This window comes from Saimiri boliviensis, chromosome 1 (assembly GCF_048565385.1).
Source record: "Saimiri boliviensis isolate mSaiBol1 chromosome 1, mSaiBol1.pri, whole genome shotgun sequence".
Taxonomy (NCBI): domain Eukaryota; kingdom Metazoa; phylum Chordata; class Mammalia; order Primates; family Cebidae; genus Saimiri; species Saimiri boliviensis.
Genome location: NC_133449.1, coordinates 151759482 through 151787036, shown reverse-complemented (window position 1 = coordinate 151787036; position 27555 = coordinate 151759482). Strand labels below are relative to the sequence as shown.

The window sequence follows — 27555 nt, the reverse complement described above, 5'->3', positions numbered from 1 at the left end:
TGCACACCCGCCCTTCCTGGCCAGCTGCCGGTGTCCCCAAGGCAGGCGCCTCTCTTCTGTGTCTGCCCTTCTCCCGCACTCCCTATAAATAGCCCATTTTCGCTCCTCAGTGAAAGGGAGCGGCGGGCTGAGAAGGCCTGGCCACCTTTCTGTCCCATGACCAGACTGTCATTGAGTTGCCGTGTGACCTTGGGCAGATTGGGGCCCTCCCTAGGCCTCCAGCCGCCAGCCCTGGATCCCGATCCTGGTCCCCGTCCCACTCCCCTGGGCCTGGCCTTGTGGTCTCCAGTGGTCTCTCATGCCCTCCAGGGACCCCTCACAAAGGACAGGGAGCTGCCCAGGGCTGGGAGTCCCGGCCTGGCCAGAAACCTTGGGTTAAACAGGGAAGAGCAGGTGGCGCAGCATCCTGGGCAATGGCCCCCTTTGGAGGGATGAGTCACAGGGCACCCATGGAACCCACCAGGGCATACACCCCCAGAGCAGGCCTCACACTCCCAGAACCCTTGACCTGGGTGCAGGCGGCAGGACAGGGCTGACTAACCTGGAGGGGACAGATGAGCCCTCAGTTCTGTGGCCCCAGGCTTCTCCTCCATCTAAGGAAGGTCCCAAAAGCTGGAGACAACTACAGAGGAGAGGGGTGAGCTTCCCGTCACCAAGGGCATGCAAGCAGAGGCTGCCTCTGCTCCCACCCCCCACTGGCCCTTCCTCCCTCCCTCTTTGTCCCCCACTGGGTCAGGCTGAGCCTGGGTCCTTTCTTGGGGACCTGTCAGAGCCTGGAGCCCGGCTTCCATCCCTCCGGTCCCTGTCCTGGAGTCTCCTGGGTTCCTCTTGCCTCTGGGACTTGGCTCCAGCCGCAGCCTCCTGCCTCCCTGGGTCTGTGCCAGAGTTCAGGTTAGGGGTGGGTCTACCCTTGATGGAGGAACGGGTTGGGGGCTCAGCAGCTGGGACTTTAGAGAGGGGAGGGGGTGTCTAGGTAGGCAGGGAGGGGTGACAGGCAGTGCCGGCATCAGGCAGGTGTCCCACCCCAGGGGTGCCGAGTGGGAGGGAGGGTGCCAGGGCGAGGCGTTTCCTTTCCCTGCAGGCCCTCTCCCTGATCAGAAAGGCAATTCTGGGATGTAGGGCTGGGGACCGTTTCCCTGGGGTGGGCACAGACCCCTGCTCAGCTGGCAGGTGGATTCGAGGGCCTGGGAGTGGAGTGTCTTCCTCAGCGTTTCACTCCGACTCCTGTAGGTGGGATGAGGGGCACCTCCTGCTCTCCGCAGCAGGAAGCCAGGGACTCGCTCCATCCTCCCTCAGGGATGCTGAACAAGCTGGTGGTGGTCCCACGTGGACTCCAGCCTCTCATTCACTCAGAACGGGGGCGCACACCAGGGCGGGCTGCCTGGAGAAGGGGTGGTGGATGAGATGCATGTGGAGGGGGCTGCAGTGCAGGGTCTAGCTCCGGGCTCAGCATCCCGAGAGACCCCTGCAGAACCAGGGATCTCTGGGCACTTCCTACACGTAGGGCTCTGGTCACAGCAGGGGAACCCACCCTCAGACAGATGCACCCTCCAACCACCCCACACTCACACTCACTCACATGCAAACACACCATCTGCTCACCCGGAACCTCACTCAAGAGCCTCTGGGTGTCCCAGCCCCACACACGACGTGAGCTCAGCTCCTGCCTGTCCTGTCCACACCGGCTCTCAGACATGCTCTAGTCCAGTGTGAGCTGCCCACCTCCCCAAGGGCTTCCACTCACACCCCCTGGTCCCACCACACTCTCACTGAGACCACAGTGTGCCCCCTCCCCAAGACCAAAATCAACAAAACCACCCCCTAAACGGGACATGAAAGAAACCTCAACTCTTCCCCTGAAACCCACAGTAAAAACCCAGGACAAACAAACGTTTTTTTCCTTTGCAGATTTTTTTTTTAAGTAGACATAGTCATTTTATCTTTCTCATTTTACAGCAAACATTGCAAATATAGAAATATTTTTTTTTCTGTACAATAGAACGACTACAGTGTACACAGGGGCTGGGCGGGGGGATGCGCCTCCTCGCCCTCGGCCCTCCCGGCCACCCCGGGCGTCCACAGGCACAGTCTCCACCCACCCTGAGTCCAGCAGGGCGCCAGGACCTGTCCCGGAGGCCGCTCGGCCGCCGGCATTCACTCCGCCCCTCTGTGGTGGACTCCGGAGGCGGCAACGAAGAGACAGACTGGACAGAGAATCCACAGAAAACCACGGACGGAGGAGATCACGCCAGGGGCCCCAGGTGGCCACACCCCCCACAGACCGTGTTCTACGTCTTTTTAAAAGAACTTGTCTTTTATTATATATATTTTTTTTAAAAAAGGAAGAAAAGAAAGAGAGGAAAAGGCAGAGAAGACTCAAAAGAGGAAAGATAATGAAAAAAAATCCCCACCCCCACCCCCATCCCTAAGACACAGTTTTCCGAAGTCCCTTGTGTGTGTGTGTGTGTGTGTGTGTGTGTGTGTGTGTGGACATGTGCTGCCCGGGGCGGCCACATGAGCTGGGGACGTGTCCCCCGGGTCTGTCCCTGCCCACGCCCCCACCTCGCCTCTGCAGGGCCCCCCACCCCCGGCGTTCACAGTTGCTGTCGTGTTGTGCGTGTGTTGAGTTTGGTGCTGAGTCTCTGGGTGGATCCTGCATCCTTTTTGGTCCAGTGGGCGTCGCGGGTCTGGGGGAGAGGGGTTGGGAGGCTCAGGACTTGTGCTGGGCCGACACGCCCTTCCAGTAGTCCAGGATGTCGTGCAGATCCTCATCTTTGGCGAACTGAACCTTCTTGCGCAGCGCGTGGCCGGCCGCCATGAACTCCTCTTCCTCCTTGTGCCGCCGGCGGCTCAGTCTGAAGCGCTCCCAGATGCTCTGGGAGGCGCGGCAGGTGTACTCGGGGCTGGAGGAGTAGCTCAGGCTGTGGTACTGCGGGGACAGCGGCGAGTAGGCCAGGTCGCGGGGCCGTGACCGGGTCAGGGGCTCCAGGATGGACGCCTTGCGCCCTAGACCCTCGTGGGCTGGCGGCGGTGGCCCCGGGGGCGCGGGCGGCTCCGCCGGGTGAGGGCCGGGGTATGAGTGCCGGTGCTCGCCGTACTGGCGGCCCTTCTCGGCCTCGGCCCGGAGCGCGGCGGCCGCGGGCGTCACGGTGAGGATGGCGTCGGCCGCGGCGGGGGAGCTCTTCTCGATGTACTTGGCCTCGGCGGCCGCGCCCTTGTGCACCCCGACGGCCTCGGCGCGGAAGGCGCGGGGACTGCGTGCGGAGCCGCCCGACGACAAGGTGCCGGCGCGCGGGGGCCCGGCCGCCTCCAGGCTGTGGTGCCGCTGCAGGCTGTGGCCGAAGGCGTCCTTGTAGGCGGGCGCCAGGAAGCCGTGCTTGGCGGCCAGCGGCTCGGACAGCAGCACCAGCGGTGGCGGCTCCGCGGCGGAAGCCGGCCCTGCCTTGACGCCCTGGAACGAGGTGGCCTCGGACTTGAGCGCATCGATGCAGTTGTTGATGATCTGGTTGACCTTGTCCACCTCCTTGGCGATGGTGGAGATCTCGGCCACCGAGCTCTGGCTGTCGGGGCCCGGCCGGCCCAGCTCGCCGTCCCTGCGGTCCGGAGGGTCCCCAGTGCGCACCTCCATGTAGCTGCCCTTGCTGGCCTTGGGCGTGTCCGCACTCTCCACCAGCTTGTACGGCTCCACCTCGCCAGCCGCCGGCAGGTAGGGAATGCGCGTCACGGCCTCGGGGCCCAGCAGCGGGCCCTGGGACAGCGGGGCCAGGCCGGGCGCCTCCAGCTCCGGCCCGTACTTGAGCTCAATGATGGTCTTCTTCAGGCTCCCGGCCGCAGCCGCCGAGGCGGCCTTCTTGTGCTTCTCCTCCTGGCGCCGCCGCCTGCGCAGACAGTAGTAGACGGCGCCCAGCACCAGCACCATGCCGAAGAGGCAGCCCAGGATGGTCATGATGTAGTGGGTGGCCGTGGAGGGGCTGGGCACCGGACCGGGTGGACTGGGCAGCCGGGGCAGGCAGATGGTGAGGCAGGTGTGGTTGTGACGCAGCCCGGCGCTGGTGGACACCACGCAGTAGGTATAGTTGGTGAGCGTGAACAGGTTGGTAAGGCGAATCTCCTCCTGGGCCTTGGTCAGCCTGGACACGGTGGAGGACTTGCTGTTGTTGAAATGCTCCAGGGTGTACATCCGGTGGAAAGGGCTGGGCAGCTGGACGGTGATGGTGGCCGAGTTCTGCGTGAGTTGCTTGACCTTGATGAGGGGACGGGCCTCAGCCTGCGTGGCCAGCGTGGGCAGGGCCACCAGTGGCGTGGTGCCGTCCCCGGAGAAGCACTCGTCGTCGCTGCAGGGCGCGTCACTGGGCTCCTGGGGAGGCGGGGGAGGCGGGGAGCGGCCCGGCTGTGAGCGCCCCGGCGCCGGGCGGGGGGGCCCGACCACCTCGGCCGCGTACGAGTCCTCGGTGCAGACTGACTGCAGTTTGCTGAGGATGCTACGGTGGCCGCGGCGGCCCTGGCCCAGGAGGTAGTAGCCGGAGTAGACGGGTGGCGATTCACACTGCATCCGGTCGTAGGCCTGCGTGGCGTTGGTGAAGGCGGCCAGCCAGCGCAGGAAGCCCAGCAGCTCGCAGGAGCAGTAGAAGGGGTTGCTGTAGAGCTCACACACCGACAGCTTGGCCAGGCCGGCGAAGGTGCCGCTGTTGAGCTGCTGGATGCGGTTCATGGACAGGTCGATGTTGACGATGTTGGGGCACTCCCAGAAGCTGCTGGCCATGACCACCTCGATGAGGTTGGCCTGCAGGTACAGGTACTCCAGCTTGCTCAGGCCGCGCAGCATGCCCTCCGTGAGGTTGCGGAGCCGGTTGTAGCCCAGCTGCAGCACCTGCAGGTTGAACTGGCCCGAGAAGGCGCCGTCCTCGATGTAGCCGATCTCGTTCTTGGTGAGGTTGAGGTACGTGAGGTTGCCGAAGCGGCTGAGCGAGGCGTACTGCACGCTGCGGATGCGATTCTCGTTGAGCCGCAGGTCCACGATGGTGTTGTTGATCTGCTGCGGGATGGCCTCGTAGGGCGGCTGGTTCTGGCTGCAGATGGCCAGCCACACGAAGCCCTTGTCGCCCTCGATCAGCCAGCAGTCCCCGCGGGCCAAGCCGCCTGCGTTGAGCAGGGTGGCGGCTGCCACACACACCCACAGCACGCCCCACCTGAGCCCGGCCATCGGGACCGCCCTGCAGGGAGCCCCCACTCAGCCTGCCCAGGGGGACCGGGTGGGGGGCCAGGAGGTGGCCCCTGAAGGGATAGAGGGGTAGGAGAGGGAGGTGCCTGCACTCTCAGGGGTGTCCTGTCCCAAACCGCATGGCCGCGAGGCGCGAGCGCGGGGAGGGAGGGTGCCTCCCTCACCGCTGGCCACCTCTTGTCTTCTGCCCCAATCCTGCAGTGACCAGGGCCTCCTGCCCCATGGGCCTGGGTATCCTGATGGCTCCACTTGCTCCTCCTGCTCTGACGTTCCCGCTGCAAGACAAAAGAGAAGGCAGTGGTCAGGGGACATCTGGCATCTCACAGCGGCGACTTCTGAACTCGGCCTGAGTCCCTGCTCCGCTGAGCCCCCTGAGCCTCTTCTGTAAAACATAGAAGAGGACAGAAGCCCCTTCCCCAGAAGCCCCTAGGAGTTCCTGAGATGGGCCAGGATAATGGAGGAAATGCTCCAACCTCCGGTGGAGGGGTCCCCTTGGTTCCCCGGCCTCAGCTTCCTCATCTGCAAACTGGATGAGGCACTACCTGCTCGGCTGGGCTCCAAGGTACTGATAGCCCAGAATTGAGAACCCTGCAGCCCATTTCACTCTCGGCGCAACCCTGGTTGGATGAGGAAACTGAGGCAGGGGACTGGAACCTAAAGTCACTTGGCTGAGGAGTGACAGGGCTTCTCCTGCTGGCTGGCCGGCTGCGGCCAAGGACAGGTCCCTGCTGGTCACTGTCCCTGTCGCCTGGCTCTTCTGCTCCTGGGAGGCCCAGCCACAATGCCCAAGGAGTTGCCTGCAGGAGCTGCCCTGCACACCCGCCTGGAGTCCCCAGAATCCTTCCAGGGTGCGGGCTCCTCTCCAGCCCTCCAGGGGGTAGACAATGGGAGATATTCTGGCCTGTCTGGGGACTTGCACCTGCCAGGTCTCAGTCTGAGCCTGCTTGCCCTGCGTCCCCGGCATGCCGTACCCCTTCTGGGCCTCAGTTTCCCCAAATGAGCTGGCTGGATGGTCTGTGAGGGTGTCTACCTGGCACTGGACTTGGCACTGTCCGAATCTCACCTTGGTGGAGCGTGGCTGCCTCCCTTCTGGAAGGAAGAGAGCCGGTTGCTCTGCTGAGCATTCCCGGGCTCCGCACATCCTCCCCAGGCTGGGAGAGGGACTGCTCCGAGGTCCCTTGGGGAGCTGGATGCCCCTCCCACCATCCTCCCCACCACCGTATGGAGTCTTTTGCTTTATCCCTCTGCTTCCACGAGACCCTGATTTTCTCCAGGCAGGATGGTGCCTCATCCGTCTCCCTAGTGTCTCCTGAGTCTGCACACAGACGATGTGGCAATCAAGTCATAGGGGAGGGAGCCCCAGGCAGGAAGGACCCTGCAGACAGGGCTGGAGGTGCTGGGCTCCTGCTCCCCAGCAGACACCCTCCCCACCATCCTCGAGGCAGGGGAGCCCCTGATGTGCAGCCTGTGTTTGCCCTGAAGGATAGAGAAATGGGTGTGTGTTTGCTTGTTAATATGTGGATTTACAGCCGGCCTCTGTCACCATGCCGTGGCCTGGCAGGCAGCCAGCTGGGTGTATTTCACTGATATTGACGTTTGCAACTAGTCTGCACTGAAGCGGTTTAAATTAGAGAAAAAAAATATAATGATGTGAAATGGGTTTTTTCCTCTCTTTGGAAACTTCATAAAGCACAATTTTGTTCCGGCTCCTGGAGAAGAGTCTATTTCTGATTTAAAGAGAGGGAGAGTCAGATGGCATGGGGCCTGCAGCGAGGTCCTAGTAGGCCCCAGGGAGCTAACCCAGGGCTTGGCCTGGAGAGGCCAGGGGACGCCCAGCCCAGCCCAGCTGGGCAGGATCTGACTAGGCCCACTCAGAAATGGCTCTGGGGGCAGCTTGGCTGGGGAAAATGGGGTCCCCATGTGGTCTGATTGGATGTGAAATCCACCATCATGGGAGTCAGCACTGTCTTGGTCACCTTCACGCAGTGTGCGGTGTGCACCTGCCTGCCCGCGCCCATGCCAGCCCCTCCACATCTCCCCACCATCCTTCCACTGTGCCCAACCTGTGCCAATGCTGGGATTTAGCTCTCCCAGGCCTCTTGGGGGCCCAGGTATCAGGCAGAGGTGCGTGCTGGTCGGGGGAGGGCCGAGGGCATGGGGCTGACGGTGTGGGGCTGATGGCGTCCGGCTGTGCCCAGCCTCCGGAAGGGCGGGCCTGACCAGCTGCCGCACAGGAAGCGTGTAGGAGGTGTGGTGCCTCAGCCCCAGTCGTAATCACCTTTAATCTCTTGCTCAAAATAACCCAAAGTCAAGGTAAGGAGGATTATGGGGCCTAAAAGCCCTTATCGCAGGCACAGAGAGGAGGCTCGGAGCCCGGGCTGCCCAGGCTCTCCTGGGCCCAGTAGCTGAGGGCTGGAGGGCTGCGTGCACATGGGGTTCATGTGTGTGTGTGCTTGTGTGCATGTGTGTTGTGGACGCATGTATGCCATGTCCATCTACACACGTGTTTGGTACCCGTGAGCCCTCGTGTGTGTGTGCCAGGCCATCTGCATGTGTGCGTGCACAAGTCAGGTATTTGTGTACATGAGTGCACAGACCATGCTCATTGGGGCACTTGGCAGAGCAGCTGTCACTGAGGACACCCTGTCTGGGCAGCCAGCCCTGGGGCCCTCGTACATCTGGGGCTGGGTGGAGGCAGGTGTGGGTGGCACGGGTGCAGCCCCGAGCCCCCCCGATTTCCTCCCCATGTTCACACATGCATGGGGGTCTGCATGTCTGGCATGCTGCATGTACACAGGAAACACGCTGTAAGTGGGCACTGGTGGCCAACACTGCCAGGGCTTGGCTGGGCGCCGGACCTTCTCCCCCTTCCTCACTCACCTGGTTCCTCCCCTGCCAGCCCTTTCTTTGCCACCATGTCCCAGTCCCCCCATTGTGAGTCCAGGAATCTATGCTTCAGGCTCCTTGGGAGGGGTGCTGGGAGCACAGCCTCACCTCTCCACCTGGCTCTGAGCCCTGCTCCACTGGGCTGGGCAGCCTGTGTGATGAGGGAGGCAGGCTGTCCCCGGCCCAGTGTCCAACCTGGGGGAGCCTGGGTCCTGCAGAGGCTTGGGGAGTCCTCCCCCTGCTCCCCCTCCCAGCCTGACCTTGCTGCCAAGTCTCCTGGGCAGGGAGATCTTTGGGGACGTGCGAGCAGGACTCCCCGGTGTGGCCAGCACCCTGCCAGCAAGAAAGGGTGGGCCCGCTGCCTGTTAGGAGGCATGGATTTTGCCTCCTCTGTGGCTCCAGCTTTGGAGGGTCCCCCAAATTTTCTTTTTCCGTTGTTTTTTGAAACATGTCTTGCTCTGTCACCCAGGCTGGAGTGCAATGGCGCAATCTTAGCTTACTGCAACCTCCGTCTCCTCGGTTCAAGTGATTCTCCTGTCTCAGCCTTCCGAGTAGCTGGGATTACAGGTGCCTGCCATCACGCCCAGCTAATTTTTGTACTTTTAGTAGAGATGGTGTTTCACCATATTGGTCAGGCTGGTTTTGAACTCCTGACCTCAGATGACCCACCTGTCTCAGCCTTCCACAGTGCTGGGATGACAGGTGTGAGCCACCACACCCGGCTGAGGGACCCCAAAGTTTTCATTCTGCAGCTCGCTTTATGGCAGGGAAACTGAGACCCAGAGAGAGAAGGACTTGTCCAAGGTCACACTGTGAGTCAGCCCTGTGCAGCCTCCTGTTGGGGGCTGGGGGGACAGGCTGAACTTGTCTGCACTAGGAGGGGTTGAGAGGCAGCCCTGGGTCAGGGAGCCCCGAGGGGCAGAGGCTGTGGCCCTGACACAGAAAACAGGGAACCACCTAGGAAGGTTCTGCGTAAAGCACATGCCTTCCCAAGGCCCTTTCCAGCTGGGCTCGCTCACTGTCATTCTCAATGCCCCCCAAGCCCATGCCCTCACTGATCCACATTCACACCTGCCCTGCACCTCGCGTCCAGTGATCCCCTCATTAAACAACGTTTCTAGAAAGGAGTGTTGGCCAGAAGGGAAAGCGGGTGCAGAGACCCTACACGGGCATCGCTCTCCTGTGCACACCTGGCTCCAGCCCTGCCCTCCGCAGCACACCTGCAGCCTCAGACCAAGGGCCTTGTGTGGATGTGCCTCCCCTCCTCGGCCTGAAAGGCGCTCCCCTTCTGCTCAGCCTGTCTGCACCTGCTCATGGGGCCTGGCCTCTTGCCTCAGGGAGACACAGAGGCCATGGCCCCCCTGGAATGGCACCCCCCCAGGTCTCTCTGATACCTCCAGCCCTCTGTAACACCAAGAAAGTCCACGTAGCTTTCTTGGATGGCACAGAGGTTCTGTACTTGCACCATCCAACAGGGTGGCCATGGGTCCCATGTGGCTCTGGAGCGCCAGAAACGGGGTTGTGGTTACTATATTGGAACTCATAGTTCCAGAACCTTCCATGAAACAAACAAACTTGACCTGCATACCCTCCGGCCTCTGCCTCATTGCGGCAGGTTTTCTTGGAAGGATCGCCAGCGGTTTCCATCCCCCCTCACCTCCTCTTCCATCCTCAGCCCTGCCCAGTCCAGCGTCCCCCCTTGGGCCCTCTGAGCCACTCTCAGCAAGGTCACCGGTGACCTCTAGCCGGCAGCGCCCACTTTTGTCATTCTCAGCCTCTCGGCAGCCCTTGGCACGGACAACTGCCGGCTCCTTCCTGCAGCCCTTTTGGCTCTGGCGTCCCAGCCGCCACCCTCTCCGTCCAGGCTCCTTCACCTTCCGCCTGACTCCACCTGTTCCAGGCCAGGCTGTGTCCTCACTGCCTCCTCCCCTAAGCACGCCCAGGGGGTCTTGTTCCCTGTGGTCTTGTCTCCATGCGGCTGACTCCCGATCTATCTCAACTTGAAGAGTCTTCCCTGTAGCGTCTAAGCGGCTGCTCCCAGCTCCTGCCCCAGCTGGCATCTCCGTGCCTCAGCATTCACCACATTCTTCCACTGAAAGTCAAGGCCACACCCTACACTCCTCTCTCATCTCCCCCCACACCTGGTCCAACCGTGGCACCATCCACTCCACCTGCAGCAGCATCGGAATCACTCCACTCCCACGATGACTGCCCTGGTCCCAAACACCCAAACCCACCTCCAGCAGCAACAACACTCACGGCTCCACCTCATTTTCTGGCACCCCCAATCCACTCTCCCTCCAGGGCTGGAAGGAGCCTCGATAATTACCAAGGTGGGCCCGCCACCCCATCCTCATGCAGCCCTAAGGACATCCAGTCCTCTGTGCGGAGAGGAGAATCTGGCCTCCAAACGCCATCTCCAGGGCCCACCAATCGGCCTCTGCCCCTTCTCACATCCCCTTCCTGGCTGAAGATCCTGCACCAGCTGCCCCTGTGCCTGGGACGCTCCAGCTCCCTCCTGTCATTCACTCCAAGACGCAGAAGCTCTCCCCGCTCTGCACTCTGAGCTCACTCTCAGCCCCCCACCTAGTTTAAATCCTGGCACTTCTCTCTTCCTGATGTTCTGCTTGGTTCTTTACTTTTAATTTATGGTGGAGCTCCTGCTGCTGCCGCAAAAGCAGGAGCTATGCATCCTGGTCACTGCTGTGGCATCCCAGGGCCGGCTCGGTGCCCGGCGGCCAGAACTGGACACTCAGGCCACATTGCACACAGGCTGGGATACGTCAGCTCTGTCTTCTCTTCTGTCCAATGGGAGTAAAAACTCCCCAAGGGGCTGGTGGTTTCTTACAAACGTTAGCTTCCTTTTTTTTTTTTTTTTAAAGGGATGGGTCTCGCTCTGTTGCCCAGGCTGGAGTGCAGTGGTGCAATTATAGCTCACCGCAGCCTTGACCTCCTGGACTCAAGCCATCCTCCTGCCTCAGCCTCCCAAAGCACTGGGATTACAGGTGTGTGCCACCACGCCCGGCCATCCTTTTCATGTTTGATCAAGCCTATAGGAGCTGTTACCTGCTTGGGAAGGAGATGAGGTGCCCACAGGGGGTTCTGCATCTCAGCTTTGGGTCATGCCCCGCTGGCTCTCATCTGGTCTGGCAGCCAAGGCTGGACATTCGGTCACATTCTACATATCCGGTAGGGTCAGGAGTGCACATCCCCACCAGCTTCAGTGTCTGACACCCCCCACCCAGATGGACAGAGGCCTCCAACCACGTGCCCGACCCTGGGCAGCCACAAGAGCAGCACAGACCATGCCATGGGACACAGAACCACATGCTCTCCGTGGTCCAGGTGGGAAGCCCCTCAAGTGAAAGGAGCTGCCAAGGTTCCCTGGGCTAGTTGGGGAGATGGGCTCCCAGAACCACTGTGTTCACTCATAGCCACTGCCGAGTCTGCTCAGCGCCCAGGATGCATTGCACTGAGACCTCAGCTGTCTTGGGGACATCTGCCCTGCCCAGGCCTCCTGGGCCTCCATCTTGGGACAGCTCTGCCTTGCATAGCCAGGGCCTGGGGGTAGCTGGAAGAGGCGGCTGGCACATCCTATCCACAGCAAGTGCTGTTTGGGGTATAGACACGAAAGCCAGGAGAACAGAGAAAGGGGTCAGACTTCAGGCCAGGTGGCCCTGGAAATGTGCTGAGCTCTGGACCCATCTGGAGGGTGAGAAAGGGCAGGAACCACCAGTGGCCTCTGGTAACAGAAGCACTCCTGGGACCCAGCTGTTAAAGAGTTGTCCAACAAGCTGTGATAGGTAGTGAGTACCCCGTCACCAGGGGTGTTCAAACAGGAGCTGGTACAGAAGGCAGAGCTGCGGGGAGGTGGTGTGAGCGGGAATGCCCCTGATGGAACGAGCTGGCCACTTCAGGGAGCGTTGAAGGTGGAGGGGACACTCAAAAGGATTGCGTATTAGGCACACTTGACCTTCCTGAAGCAGCACTCTCTCCTAGATGGGTGGAGGGAGTGGCTCAGCATCCGACGGTGGGATCCAGCCCCTCGGGCAGCAGAGAAGACCCAGACTCCAGCGGGAATCTGCTGGGATTCAGGGCTGGGGGCCAGCTGGTCTCCCGCCTGCAATGCCCCTGAGAACTGGAGCAGGAGAGCCCGTGTCTGCCTCCTGACCTTGCTCTGTCCATTCAAGATGGGTTGCCAGGCACTGGACACTTAGGAGCCATGGGGCCCCTGAAGGGCTTACAGACCAGAGTGGGGCCTGCAGGGAAAAAGGAGGCCTGGCCGGAGCTAGGGAGGTGTGCAGGCCGGCAGGTAACGAGGCAGGGCTTTGGCAGGACCTGCTGCTCAAAGGGCCCCTGCGGATGAGTAGGAGTTTGTTAGGGAAGGAGGGTAACAGGTATCCCAGTTTGAGGAATGAAGGCAGGAGGCCCCTCCAGGGAGTGTGGGGTGCCCAGGGTGAGGGTAGTGGTGGGCAATGCCGGGTGGGAGGTGGGGCTGCAGGGGTAGCAGGGCCAGGTGGAGCGGCCTGAGGGCTGGGACAGGAGCCTGTGCTTCCAGCAGGTCATCCCCGCTCCCTGGGCTTCTCTGCTCAGAAGGGGTGGGAGGGAGGAGAGAGTGTGGCATTGCTCCCTGAGAACCCAATCCTGGGAGATCCTCTCCCCTCTGAGTACTGGAGCTGCTGGGAGAACTGGCCAAAGCAGGAGAGGCCAGGCATCCGGCCAGAGCCAGAGTCCCAGGTCATCTCCAATTCCTGTCTCCAGGCTCAGTTTCCCCCATCCTAACATGAAATCGTCGAACCAGGCACCCCCAAGACTCTTGAGATTGTGTCTGGGGCCTGGTGTTTCCCTGGCTGGAGTCCTCGTGACGTCTCATAATCACACTCACACAGCCACACACACTGCCCCTGCAGAGAGCACCCCTGTCACCCAGGGGACGGTAGGGACTGTGTGTGTGAGGCGGGCACCGAGTTCCTTCCGCAGCCTGTGTCATCACTAATGAAATCAAGAAATATGGTGGTTCCAGGCTTTTAAACTTCTTACGACTGGATTTGCATAATCACAGCAGCCGTGCTGGGACGGGCGTGCATCTGTCTAAAAATATTGCTCCTCTCCTCGATCATGGAAACCAGACGAGAGGCCAGGGCTGGTCTGGGGCCAGGGCCAGATTGGACGGATTCTGCTGATGGAGCGAACTTTCCAGCTCCAGGGGGAAATGGCGGAGGGCCAGGCACGAGGGGCAGGCGGGGAGATGGGTGGAAAGCTATAGATCGATAACTTTTCATCGTTCCAATGTTTTGCCAACAGATCATGTTTACTGCGAGCGTCTGCCTGCCTCTGCAGCTTGGCTCTTGCCAGGACCTGTCTCCCTGGGCTCTGCCGCAGAGCCCATGGGGGACTGATGGGCATCTCAGGGCGGTCAGGCCTGGAACCACAAGGCCTGCCATGGTGACCTGGCCCAGCTAGGAGCAGGTGCAGGGCCCGCCAGTCCACCTGCTGCGTGAGGGGGCACAGAACCATGATGGGCCAGGAGAAGTGTCAGCTCTGCCCTGCACCTGCTGTGTGACCTTGGGCATGCCACTTAACCTCTCTTAGCCTCAGTCCCCTCATCTGTCAAACACAGACCATCATGGTGTCTGGCTCCCAGGGGTGTGTTGGGGATGCATCACCAGTTACTTAAGGCTCCTGGGGCATGACGCTGGGTACAGGAGGGTGCCCAGTAGACACTCACTTCCTCCTCGGTAGGGGAGAAGAGGTCAGTGCAAGGTAGTGTGGGAGACAGAGCCGCACGCTGGATGCATGTGGGTTTTCCTTCATGCATGCCCAGGCCTGCAATCCCAGCATTTTCCGGCCCTGGAACCTACACAGAGGGGCCCACTGAGGGCTATCGCCAGATCTGGGGGCTTCTTCATGGCCCCCATACCCGTCCCTCTCTTCCGTTCCCTGCTCCCATCCTATTATTCAGGGGGGCGCTGGCACAGGCTGCAGGTAAGGCCGGGGCTGGGAGGGCAGACTCAGTGGGGCTGGATCCCGGGGACATGGCCGCAGGGTTGGGTCCGGCAGGTCCCTGACCTCAGCTTTGCCCTCCAGGAGGCCAGGCTGGGGAGTAGGAGACCACAGCCTGCACCACGTCCCCGCCCCGCAAGGACTCAGTGAGCGCTGGGGAAGGTCGAGAGGCCGTGGGGACCCTGCCGAGTGCCTCACCACCTTGCTGTGTGACCTTTGGGCCATCCACAAGACTCATGGAAGCCTCAGGGCTCCTCCTTCCCCCCAGAACAGGAACACCCCGAGTCTGCAACAGAGGAAAACTGTTTCCTCCACAGTCCACCTGTGTGCCATGCCTCCTGCAGGCAAAGCCCCTCTCCCGGGTTCAGGGAGGCAAAGGTTACTATTACCTCAGTTGGACAGATGGGGAAACAGAGGCTCAATGTGGGAAAGTCCAGCCAGGAAGTTGAGACTCCCCCACAGTAAGGCCCAGGAAGGCAGCAGCACCCACTGTGCTGCTGCTTAAAAATGCAGATTCCCAGAGCAGGCTTGGTGGCTCACACCTGTCACCCCAGCAACTTGGGAGGCTGAGGCAGGAGGATGGCCTAAGCCCAGGAGTTCGAAACCAGCCTGGGCAACATGGTGAGACCCCATCTTGACAAAAAAATTTTAAAAAATTAGTTGGGTGTGGTAGTGTGCACCTGTGGTCCCAGCTATTTGGGAGGCTGAGGCAGAAGGATCCCTCGGGCTCAGGAAGTCGAGGCTGTGGTGAGCTGTGATTGTGCCACTGTGTTCCAGCTAGGGTGACAGAGTGAGATCCTGTCTCCAAAATAAAACACAGTAAAAATGCAGATTTCTGCCCCACCCCAGAATGTGCAGAGGCAGGCCCCGGAGTGGGAGCGCAGGGCTGGGTGAGGCAGCCCGTCCCCAAGGCCCTGGCCACGGTAGGTGGGGAAGGGGGGTGCCTGGTCCCCTCTGCCTCCCCCCAACCAGAGCGGGGAGGGCTCAGGGCTGCAGCTGGGGCCCTGAGTGCTACCCTCTGGGATGTGCCAGGCTTATTTTGCCGCCCTACCTCCGGCCCGCAGCCCCAGGCTGCTCTGGAGTTAATTAGCGACCCAAACATTTAATGGTCTGTTATGCTTCCACGGGGCATCTTTTAAATTAAAAAACATGATGTATGGCGCCGCTGGAGGGAGAAATCACTTTGCAATGGTTCCCCGCTCCGGCGCTGGCAGGGATGTGGGGTGTGGGTGGCTGGCTGGCCCCGGGAGAGGAAGGATGACGTGACCCGCTCCAGGAACACTGGGCCGCCTCCCGCCGCTCTCAGAAAGCGCATTGCTTACGCCAGGCAAGGGTCTAGGTGTCCAAGGATGCCTGGCACTTTCTCCATCACACCCTCATAACCCTGGCAGTGGGAAGTTCTATCTTTAGTCTGACCTGAATCTCTTCAGTTGCTTTCAGGGATGGCAGGTTTGAGACTAAAGGCAGAGAGGTGTTGGTTCTGCTCTACCTAGTAGTACCCTGACCTCCAGGGGCCCCTGAATTCTGGAAAAGCCTTTCTGGTGATCGCAAGCTTGCAGATTCTATCCCTGTTCTGAGCTTGGATCCCAGCCTGGTAGTAGAATAGGACTGCCTCCTAAGACTCTGGAAAGACCCTTTGGTGGGGGGCGGGGGTCGCTGAGGCCTGGTTCCCCTCTCCCAGGCACAGGTGCGTAGGCCTGTGGGCTGTCGGCAAGCCCATTCGCCAGGCCAGGCCTTCGCATGCACCGGTCCCGCCTCACAGCACCATTACCATGATGACTGAATCTGTGTGGATTTCCTGGTGGCTATCAATTGTGCTGGAGATTTGGGGTATGGTTTTGAAGGTTAGAAATGAGCAGTTAGCCCTCAAACGTTAAATTAATAAAGGAGATAAATGACCACGCAAAGTCTAGCCTATGAGGTATCATCCACGGAAGATGGGCTGGGGCAGATCTGGGTTGGGGCCGCCCTAGGCAGGAAGTGGCCCAGCACGGTGACCAGGATGTCTCCACAGTCGGAAGTGGTGCCATCTCCTGTCTGTTACTAGAAAGTTCTATCACAGCCCCAAGGATGCTGACACAACATCACGAGGCCATTACTATCCTACTGCCCAGGGCACCTCGTGCCTCAAGATGACAGGGAAGGCATTTGCTATTTCCCTGCCCATCAGTACCCCTGAGACCTGTCACTCCTCCCAGGAGGCTTCCCCGGCCACACGTTCACACCATTTCCACTCCTCCAGGCTACCTGTCGTCTGCTGTGTGTCCTGGGGACTGGTGTTCCGGCTGCCAAGTAGCCGCAGCTGAATCTGGCTGAGCTGTGAAAATAAAAATGTGGGCTGAGTGTGGTGGCTCACGCCTGCAGTCCCAGCATTTTGGGAGGCCGAGGCGGGCGGATCACTGGAGGCCAGGGGTTCGAGACCAGCCTGGCCAACATGGTGAAAACCCCCTCATCTCTACTAAAAGTACAAAAAAAAGTTAGCCGGGTGTGGTAGCAGGCACCTGTAATCCCAGTACTTGGGAGGCTGAGGCACAAGAATCGCTTGAACCCAGGAGCTAGAGGTTACAGTTAGCTGAGATGGCAACACTGCACTCCAGCCTGGTGACAAAGTAAGACTCTATCTCAAAAACAAAGAAAATAAAAATATGGCATTTCTCAACTTCATCACACGGCCTTTCTTCGAAGCTTCTGTTCAGCACTGTCCCCCCTGTGGCCTGAGCTCACCTCCCAGGAAAGAGGTTTCTGCAGACAAAGCCAGTGCCACAGCCTGGAGATGCTGGCTTTTGACTTGCTGACTTGCATGTCAGCAGCTCTGTGGGGGCAAATTTCTCCCCACTGACATGGCTTCCACCGCTCTGCGGCTCAGGGAACTCACGCCATCCTGAGCCGGGACATCCACCTCTGTCTGCCAACCTCTTTACTGTTTGGATTCTTACATTTAACTGTCAATTACCTGGAAACTATTTCTCTGGTGTAAAGAAGGTTCAGAATTGATTTTCTCCCTTCCCCCAAATAGCCAACAAATTGCCCTGACACTCTGTTGAGTAATCTGTTCACTCGGGTTGATTTCTGGTGCTCCATCTCCACCTGGGCTGGGGTATCTCCAGCCTCTCCTCCTACCCCCTGCAACCTTGTGTGGCTCCCCAGTGCCCTGGAGGGAGTCCGCACTTAAAGCTGATCAGGGCTGGGCACGGTGGCTCACGCCTATAATCCCAGCACTTTGGGAGGCTGAGGTGGGCAGATCACAAGGCCAGGAGATTGAGACCATCCTGGCCAACATGGTGAAACCCCGTCTCTACGAAAAATACAAACAAAATTAGCTGGGCATGGTGATGCGCACCTGTAGTCCCAGCTACTCGGGAGCTGAGGCAGGAGAACTGCTTGAACCAGGGAGGTTGAGGTTGCAGTGAGCAGAGACTGTACCACTGCATTCAAGCCTGGTGATAGAATGAGACCCTGTCTCAAGCAGGGACTGCTGACCAGTGAGGGTCCTTGCTGTCTGTCACCTCTTATTTTGTCCTATAAGGCTGTGATGGGCCTGGGCTTCTTGACTTTTTGCTGACACGCTGTTTCCTCTGTGTGGGACATGAGTCCCTCCCACCACCCAGTGTTCCCCAACTCACTGGGCTTCTGTTTTCAGAGCCCAGATGGGGGCTGGAACCTACCGTCTGTAATCATAGCTGCCTGCACTTGCTCCTTTGTGACCCTGTGCTGCCGGGATCTGATTCCCGTCTCTCTCCACCTAGAGTCCACATTCTGCACCGAAAGCTCAGGGCAGGTAGGGTAGGAGCTGGGTGGGGCGGGGGGGTGGGGTGGGGGCAGTAGTCCTTTCCAGGCAATGAGCAGGAAATGCATGCTGAATGAATCCAGGGAGATATTAACTCTATAGCTGCCTATAAAGGGAGGCAACCAGGCTGGGCGCCCCGGCTCACGCCAGCATTTTGGGAGGCCGAGGTGGGCCGATCACCTGAGCTCAGGAGTTTGAGACCAGCTCGGCCAACATGGCAAAACCCTGTCTCTACTAAAAATGCACAAATTAGGCTGGGTGTGGTGGCGGGGGACTGTAATTCCAGCTGCTGGGAGGCTGAGGCAGGAGAATCACTTGAACCCAAGAGGCAGAGGTTGCAGTGAGCTGATATCACACCACTGCACTCCAGCCTGGGCAACACAGCAAGACTCTGTCTCAAAAAAATATATAAACAAATAAAGGAAGACAACCATATGTTATGGTTTTCCTGGGATGGGCACTGCAAGTCTATTTCCTGGTAAAATGATGAATATATCCCCTTGTCACTCTAAAAGTATCCTATTTGGGGCAATAAATTGTCATACGGTCACCCTCTCATGAGGCCTCTGTGTGGGACCATTTCTCCTATTGATAACACCTCCCCTCTCCTTTTGCCAATTTCAGCACAATTTCAATCATCACAACTCTGTCATAAACTTCCATATCTGGCAGGAAAGACTTCCTTTATCATTCTCCCTTTTCTGCATTTCTTTACTCTTGTCATTTGAGTATTCATTCAGGTGAACTTTCAGAAAGATTTTTATCTCACTTTCTAAAACACACCACCAACCCGTTGACGGGATTGCGTTTAAGCCTATAAATTAATTCTGGAATAATTTTCGGGTAATATTGCAACATGGCACATCTCACCATTCTTGTCTACTTTGATATGTCTCAGGATAACTTTATAGGGTTTTTCATAATGATCCTTAATTTCTCTTGTCAATTAATTCCTGGGAATTGTGAGGGTTTTGTTGTTATTTTATTGGTGCCACTGTAAGTGGGGACCATTTATTTAATTATGTGTCTCGATTAGCTGTTGTTAGTACAGAGGAAAATTATTGATTTGTATATGTTTGTTTGATTTCCAGCCCAGCACTTTTGTATTAAATTTTTATATTAAGTCATTTTTTTTCAGTTGGTTCTCTTGGGTTTCTAAGGTCTTGAATCATATTGTCAGCAAATAATTACAATTCTTCCCTGTAGACATCCCATTTAATTCTGTTTCATGTCTTATTGCTATGTCCAGAATTTCTGCACAATGATGAAAGCATTGCTGTTTTTTAATAAAAGTTTCTGAACGGGAATCATTAAAAAATCTCATCACCTAGAATGACTCTGTCCGTTGAACTGAGACAGATTCTTGACTTCGATAAAGAAGTGTGTTTCTGGTTCTATTTCCAGCAGTTATTTTAAAATCCGAAACTGGTACTGGATGTTATCAAACACCTTTCATCATTATGAATGTGCATTACAGCTGACCTGTGACGTTGTGTAGTTTATTAATAGATTAATCTAATATTAAGCCAACTTTGAATTCTTTGTATAAATTCTACATTAATCATGGCAGATTCTTATCTCTGCAGTATTCTGTGGAACTGGATTTCCTTGAGTGTCTTTGAGGCTTTGATCTAGTATTCTTGAGTGAGATCAAGGTGGGGTTTCATTTCCTGCGGGGTCTTGGCTGGTTTGGGGTTTGAGGCTGTCCTGGCTTCCTTCTCTGGATCATCAAACGCTGCTCGAGCTGGAAGCCCCCCGGCTTTGTGGGCTTAGGCCCCCTCCCCAATGGATGTGTTCCAGGAAGTACTGAGGGCAAATGCCACGCACTGCTTTGTAAAGCAAATGATCATTTTCTCAAGGGAAATGTCACCCCTGACTTGTCTTCTGTGCTTTCCAGATTTTCATGATTCAGGGTCAGCTCAAAGTAGGGTAAACGACAGAGAGGCCTCCTCTGGGAGTGCTCACGACAGCCTGGAAGGTGTCTGATGTGGCAGATTCAGAGATGGCGCCTGGCAGGGGCTGGTGTCTGAGGCTGCCAAGGGCCTTGGAGGGAGGCCCCAGCTGCCTGCCCGGGAGGCTGGGCCTCTGAGACCACCCTGTCCACCTCCTGGGTCTATGTGCCAAGGCATCCAACTGACAGATGGATATCCCAGTAGGCATTAGGGAGGGGAGGGCACAGAGAATACAAAACAAGCAAACCGTAATCTCAGCCCCCTTGGGACAGCCATTCTAACGCAGGAGAAAAGGCACACAGGCAGGAAAGTAAAGGGGGTCAAGGCAGGGCAGACCCTGTCTGCAAAAGACGGCTGCGTCTCTACCTCCCACCTGCAGTCTGCAGAGACCTTGATATCCCCTGCTGAGACACAGGGTCTAGCTCAGCACCCCTGAACCTGGGCTGGCCTGAGATAGCCTTGACCAATGGCGCTGGTAGAAGCAAAGCTGTTTCTGTCCTGGGCACAGGTCCCAGCCAGACTGGCTGCTCCAGTTACTTTTGAGAAAAGCAACTTTCTCAACACCTGGGGCTGTGGTCCCACTGAGACAGAGAGATCAGGGCTGTGGCACTGGCTTGGGAGTGAAGGAGCCCAGGCTGAGCAGAGGTGAACCACCCCGCTGAGCCCTTCCCAGTGCCTGACCCAAGAAATCTGAGCAAAAGAAGGCTGCACTGAGCTCCTGGGGGCTGGGACTTGGTCAGGCAGCGCAGATCACGGACTCATGCCAAACCCAAGTCTTCAAGTAAGAAGGAGCGGGTGGGGAGCCCAGGCTCCCTCCACACTCACTTTCCCCATCCACCACAGGGGGCTGAGATCTGGCTCTAAGAATTCACTGGCAAATTGGAGGGCTCCTGCTGGGCACAGTGGCTCACGCCTGTAATCCCAGCACTTTGGGAGGCTGAGGCAGGCGGGTCACAAGGTCAGGAGATCGAGACCATCCTGGCAAATACAGTGAAACCTGTCTCTACTAAACAAACAAACAAACAAACAAAAACATTTAGCTGGTTATGGTGGCAGGCACCTGTAGTCCCAGCTACTCGGGAGGCTGAAGCAGGAGAATTGCTTGAACCCGGGATGTGGAGGTTGCAGTGAGTTGAGACTGTACTGTTGCACTCCAGCCTGGGTGACAGAGCAAGACTCTGTCAGAAAGAGAGAAAGGGAGAAAGGAAGAAAGAGAAGAACTGGAAGGGAGGGAGGGAGGGACAGAGGATGGGTAAGAAGAAAGGGAGGGAGGGACGGAGGGAGGGTGGGTAGGAAGGAAGGATTGGAGCACTCCTGGCGGTGAGTTGAGCAGAGGGGCTCTGTGTGGTATGAGGGCCAGGGGAGGTTGGCAGCACCAGTTCCACAGGGCAGGAGGAGCTGAACTTTTTTATTTTTTGAGACAGCATCTCACTCTTTCACCAGGTTCCAGGCTGGAGTGCAGTGGCGCAATCTCAGCTCACTGTACTCCGCCTCCTGGCTTCAAGCAATTCCCCTGCCTCAGCCTCCCGAGTAGCTGGGACTACATGTGTGTGCCACCATGGCCAGCTAATTTTTGTATTTTAGTAGAGATGGGGTTTCACTATGTTGGCCAGGATGGTCTTGATCTCTTGATCTCATGTTCCCCCTGCCCTGGCCTCCCAAAGTGTTGGGATTATAGGCGTGAGCCACCACGCCTAGCCAGAGCTGGATTTTTAGCTGAGTTTGCCTCCTGAGCAGCCAGCCCCTCCCCAGCTGGGTGATTTGCAGAATGTCCTTAACCTCTGAGCCTTGATTTACCTTTCTGACAAATGGGGCCATTGATAGCTGCTAACAGGACCGTCATGCGAGTGAGATGTGGTGGTGTTTGTGAACACGCTGGGCATACGGAGGAGCTGGTGTGAAAACCCCCTTCCTGACAGGAGCTGAACCCAGGTGGGGCTGGATCCTCACACTCTGTTTCCAATGCTCACAAAACACTGGATCTTTCCCAGCCTCTGTTTTCTCTCTTCTGAAAACTGAGAATACTGATTATCACCCTGTGGGTTCCCAGAGCGGGGACGTGAGAAAACGCACATGCTCCGTGCTGCCGGGGCTGTGAAGTGGTCTGCAAAGCCGTCGGTGGGATTTGTGGGGACAGAATGAAAGATGGGGGTGGTGAACAAAGCCCAGGAGCTGCCCCCAAACCAGGGCACCCTGAGCACTGGGGCAGTGGCTTTCTGGGAGGGAAGGTGGCCGGGACCCTGAGTGAGGAGGACTGAGTGCCTGTTGGCAGCTGGCTTCCGCTGGCCCAGCGAGCTCTGCAAACCCTCCGTGTCTCGGACCCTATCAAGAATCTCTCTAATAATACAGCAAACATTAATTACAGCTGAAAGGCTGAAGAATGGGGTTGGTCTGAAAGAGGCTGCCCGTGGTTAGTCAGTGAGCCTCTGGGAAGGGAGTGGGCAGTGGCTGGGCTCCCTCCACGGGGCTAGTGTGGTGGGAGGGGTTGAGGAGCAGAGGCCACTCCCGGGTCCTGGGGGAGACCTCCTGCTCTCACCTGTCCTCACAACCTAGAGCAGGAGAGGCAGAAAGAGAGGTCCCTGGGCGGAGCAGGAAGGCCTGGGACTCCAGTCCAGCCCAGCCTCTCAATGGCTCTGGACGGAATACGGCCCCTACAAAGGGCGGTGCTTGGACCTCTCGGCCTCTCTCAAACCCCTCCCCTGCACACAGGGTGGAGAGAAGGCCCATTCCCTGGGCGTTCACAAGTCCAACAGGCTGGAAATAAGGACTAGTGGAGGTGAGGCACAGCGGCTCACACCTATAATCCGAGGGCTTTGGGAAGGCAAGGTGGGAGGACTGCTTGAATCCAGGAGTTCAAGACCAGCCCCGGCAGCAAAGCAAGACCCCATCTCTGCAAAAAATAAATCCACTGGGCATGGTGACACATGCCTGTAGTCTCAGCTGCTCAGGAGGCTGAGGCGGGAGGATTCCTTGGGCCCAGGAGGCGGAAGCTGCAGTGAGCCATGATCGCACCACTGCACACCACCCTGGGTGACCAAAAAGACTACTGGAAAAGGCCAAAGCTTCCAGGCAGACAGATTCTGGGAGGGGAGTGGAGGCCTCAAGTTGAATGAGGAAACGAAAGGAAGCCCCTTGAGTGGGGCTGGGGAACAGCCTGGGGCCACTCCTCCGGGGCAGCCCAGGACTGACCATAGGGTCATCCCACTACTTAAAGTTCCAAGACTTAGCTCCCCTCCCTGCTCCTATGGAAGAGAGAAAAGGGGGGATTCCGCCCTAGTTTCCTAGCCCCTGGAAAAATCTAAGCTTCAGGAGATAACCCCACCAGGATAAAAGCCTCAGGACACACCCCCTCCAGAATAGAAGACTTTGTCTCATCATTTCTAGCTACCCCAGGGAGAAGAGCAAGGCTGCATGGTGGAGAGGCCTGGCTAAAGCTCGGGGATTCACACCTGCCATCTCCACCCTCTTCCCATTCCCATTCATCCTTCATTCCTGCAATCATTCATTCACTCAGTATTTATTGAGTGCTTGGGGGTGGGGAACCAGGATGGATGGAACAGGGTTGCTGTCTGCATAGATCACAGAGGCTCTGAAGAGACCAACAGTGATGGAATCCTACAGCCCAACCCCATGCTAGACAGCAATCTTGTGGCTTGTTGCTGTGTGCCCCTGGGCAAGTGACCCATCCACTCTGGGGTTCAATCTTTTCATCTGTAAAATGACTCTGGGAGGACTAAATACAAGGACCCATGGGAAGAACCCAGCCTGGCTCCTGTCTCAGCAGACATGGGTCCCCCGTGGAAGAACCTGGGGTATGCAGGGGAGAGTTCTGGCGGAGAGGGTATCCCAGCCTTTGGGCCCTACTAACAGCTGAGCTCATGTCCCACCTGAGGCTGGAATGATGACCCATCCCCTCTTCTTGGGGTGACACCCTCACCCTGCCTCTGGCTGTCACCTCCTATCTACCCACCTGCCTGTACCCAGGTGAGCAGGCGAGAGGGAAGGGACTCGGGGACCTTCCCTGGACAGAGCCTAGGCTGGAAGTGAGTGGCTGGCTAGCTCTCCCTGGAGGCCTGGGTCCCCTCTGCAGCTGCCACTTCACCCCAGGGGATCCAGGGACCCTGGAGAGCATGGGCAGGCAGGCCCAAGGCCTCGGGGAAGCTGGGCCAGCTGGGCCCTGGGGAGGGACTTGGCGCGGTGTCGGGTTGTGCGTGCCGCCAGCGTATGTCTGAGCGGGCACATTCGGCGGGGTCCATATGCTGACTGCTATAAATAGATCTTCTCATTTAGGCTTCAAAGGGCCAAGGTGAGGAAGAAGAGACAGTTTGGAGAGGCCCTGTGCAGGCAGGGCTGCGGCTCTCGGCCTGGGTGCCCAGTGACCCCGTCCCCATCCCAGCACAGTGGCCAGGACAGAGCTTGGGTGCGGTGGCCACGGCACAAGGAGGGGTCAGGCCCGTGGAGGGTGAGGACCTGGGAGTCCTGCATTCTCCAGCCGGAGACCTGCTAGGACCTGGGAGAGAACAGTGTGTGTGTGTCTGTGTGTGATTTTGTATGAGCGTGTATAGTGTGTGATTGCGTGGGAGTGTGTATTTGTGTGTGTGATTTTTGTGCGTGTGTATTGATTTTTGTGCATATTATGTGATTTTTGTGCATGTGTATTGTGTGTGTGATTGGGAGTGTGTATTTGTGTGTGATTTTTGTGCGAGTGTGTATCCATGTGTGTGTGATTTTTGTGTATGTATTTGTATGTGAGTGTAATTTCTGTGCAAGGGTGTATTTCCCTGAGTGTCAGTGTGATTTCCGTGAGGGAGTGTATTGTGTGTTTTTTGGGCAAGTGTGTATTGTGTGTATGATTTTTGTGTATTTGTGAGCGATTTTTGTGCAAGTATTTGTGTGATTTTTGTGTGTGTGTATGTGTGTGATTTCTGTGTGGATTGTGTGTGATTGTGTGGAATTGTGTGTGCGGTTTTCGTGGGAGTGTATTTGTGTGTGTGATTTTTGTGCAAGTGTGTATTGAGTTTTGTATGTGTGTATTTCTGTGTGTGCATTTTATGTGTGATTTTTGTGCGAGTGTGAATTGTGTGTGTCTGAGTGTGACTTTTGTGTGAACGTGTACTGTGTGTGTGCATGAGTGTGTGCGCATGTATGGGTGTGTTCTCAGCCTCTGACCCTCCAGTCACGGGTCTACCCTGGCCCCTCCCCGCCCTTTCCCGACACGCACACACAGACACGCACACATGTGTTGCACACACAAGCCTCTCACCGCTGCTTCATTGCAGGCAAGCGTCCAACAGCTGGGGCAGCCAGAGGACACTCCATTTTCGGTGAAGCTGACACCGCTGGAAAGCACCCAGCTGGGGCGCGAGCGTGCCCTTTCAGGAGTGACTTCGTCAATGAGACCGCAGCCTGGCCCGGGAGGGAGGCCTGCATTCTGCTCACGCCACGCTCCCCCGTGCCTGCCACCCTCCCTCTGTCTAGCTGCACCGACCTGCAGACACACGCCTGTCACTGGCCTCGCCGAGCCCCGTCCCGTCCCACCATCTCTTTTTCTCCTCCTCACGCACCAAGGCCCCCACCAGCTGCCAGGAGCCCCTGCGGGCCACAGCTGTGGGCGGATTCTGTCCGGGCAGCCTCCCTCTGGGAGTCATTAGCCTATTCCCTGGGTTCCTTCTTCCCTAAACACAGTGCCAGGCCCCTGCTGCCGGCCAAACTGCCTGCACCCACTCGGTTTTGGGGTGTCAAGGTCACTTGCTTCCACTCCCTAATCCCGGCCTCTGCCCTACTTCTGGGAGACCCCTCTGATCCTCAGCCCAGCCTTACTCAGGGACAGAACTGCCCTCTGGGGTACAGGGCTGGGCCCTCTAGGGTGCAGGGTGAGGTCCTCTGGGGTGCAGGGCTGGGATGTGACACCTTGTTCTGCCTCCTGAGCTGCGCCCCTCCCCACAGGGGCCTCGCCTGGCATGGTGGGGAGGGGGCTGGCACCTGTTGGGGCAGGCGCAGTGTCCACTGTGAGGTAAGGAGACGAAGGTGACGATGCCCTCGGAACTTGGTAAAGAGGCTGATGTAGACCAAAAGGGGTGCGGGAGGGGCCGGAGGGGAGGTGGGTGTGAGGCACAGGTGACCCTGATCTGGAGGAAGGAGCAGTGGTGGCTGTGAACCTGCGGGTCCACCAAGAAGAATCAAGTGAGACACACCCGGCCCCTGTGACAGGCCCTGGGGAAGTCATGTTCATGGGAGCCTGGCCTCCGGGAAGGCTGTGCTCTGTGATCACTTATGCTTGAGTCCCTCAAAGGGCCGGGGTTCCCCAAAGGGAGTCCGTTTGGGGGTCCCGAGCTCTGTCTTCACCCAGTTCTGCCTGTGAACAGCAGTTTGGATGAAATTTGAGAGTTTGCAGGAGGGCCAGGACCAAGACCCAAGCCTTCCCTCCTAAGGGTCAAATTCATCTCCACAAGTCACACCGGGCAAAACTCACACCCATGAAGCCAGCTAGCAAGGAGGCAGGGCCACATATCACCTCAGGGAACAGAAAGACCAAGAGCAAATTCCAGCATAAACGAGACCACCGGAGAAGGCAACACGGGCTGACTTAATAGAGGTATGTTAGGTAGAATAGAGGAGGTGATCTGGTTCTGTCCAGCACTGCTTAGCCATGACAAAGGGTTTGGTTCCAGACCTCTAGGGAGATCATAAAAGCTCATGCAGGCTGTGCACATGCACTTTGAGAGGCCAAGGAGGGCAGATCACCTGAGGTCTGGAGTTCAAGACCAGCCTGGCCAACATGGCGAAAACACGTCTCTACTAAAATTATAAAAATTAGCCAGGCGTGGTGGCGGGTGCCTGTGATCCCAGCTGCCTCGGGAGGCTGAGGCAGGAGAATCACTTGAATCTGGGAGGTGGAGGTTGCAATGAGCCGAGATTGCACCACTGCACTCCAGCCAGGACGATAAGAGCAAAACTCCGTCTCTAAAAAAACAAGCTCACGCTGACACCCCAAGCACCAGACACTATACTAGAAACTCTGCATATGTTAACATGTTGGATACTTATGGTAACACTTTGTCATCGGTGCTGTTATTTCCATTTTACAGATGAGGCACAGACATGTTAATGAACTCGCCTGAGTTCCCATGGCAACTACGTGGTGGGTCCGGGGCTCAAGCCAAGGCAGCCTGGCCCCAGAGCCCCTGCAACTAACCACATCCCATGTGGCTAACGGGTCCCCAGGTGAATAAGGGACCCCAATGGGAGGGGACACAACATCAGTTCATCCAAGAAAAGTGTGAGAAGACAGGGGTCTGGCTGAGGGAAGGGGCATCAGGTGCACTGTGGCTTACAGAGCTGCCTACGCCAGGAAGCTCCCCCACCAGGGCAGGCCCTGCACGTGGCCTCCGCTCATTCTCGCAGAGACTTCTCCACGCCTGACAATGAGAGTGGGACCCAGTATGCAGCGTGAGAAACAACGAGGCAGCCTCTGTTCAAGGCAAAGGTGCTCTCGGCCCAACAGCACATGCCCCAGGCGTGGGCATAGCCCTGGAGAAGCTGGGGGAGCCGCCCAAAGATGTTCATAACGCCATTGTTTATAATGGTGACAGGATGGACACCAGATGTCCACGAGAGAGTGGACTAGAACCTTGTGAGTCATGGGCCTGGTGGAGTACTATGCAGTAGTGAAAAAGGAACCACAAAGCCATGTGCACAGAGTGGAT

At 57.7% G+C, this 27555-nt stretch overlaps 1 protein-coding gene across 2 annotated transcripts in view; it reads right to left on the bottom strand.

The window, feature by feature from the left end:
• Positions 1 to 1903: 1903 nt before the first annotated feature.
• ELFN1 (extracellular leucine rich repeat and fibronectin type III domain containing 1) overlaps positions 1904 to 27555 on the bottom strand; it is an 82005-nt gene continuing 56353 nt past the window's right edge. For both annotated transcript variants that reach the window (XM_074406813.1, XM_039468839.2), the window contains exon 3: positions 1904 to 5496. In XM_074406813.1, coding sequence (XP_074262914.1) covers positions 2711 to 5203 — 2493 coding nt within the window. In that variant the 5' untranslated portion in view covers positions 5204 to 5496 and the 3' untranslated portion in view covers positions 1904 to 2710. The remainder of the gene's footprint in view (positions 5497 to 27555) is intronic.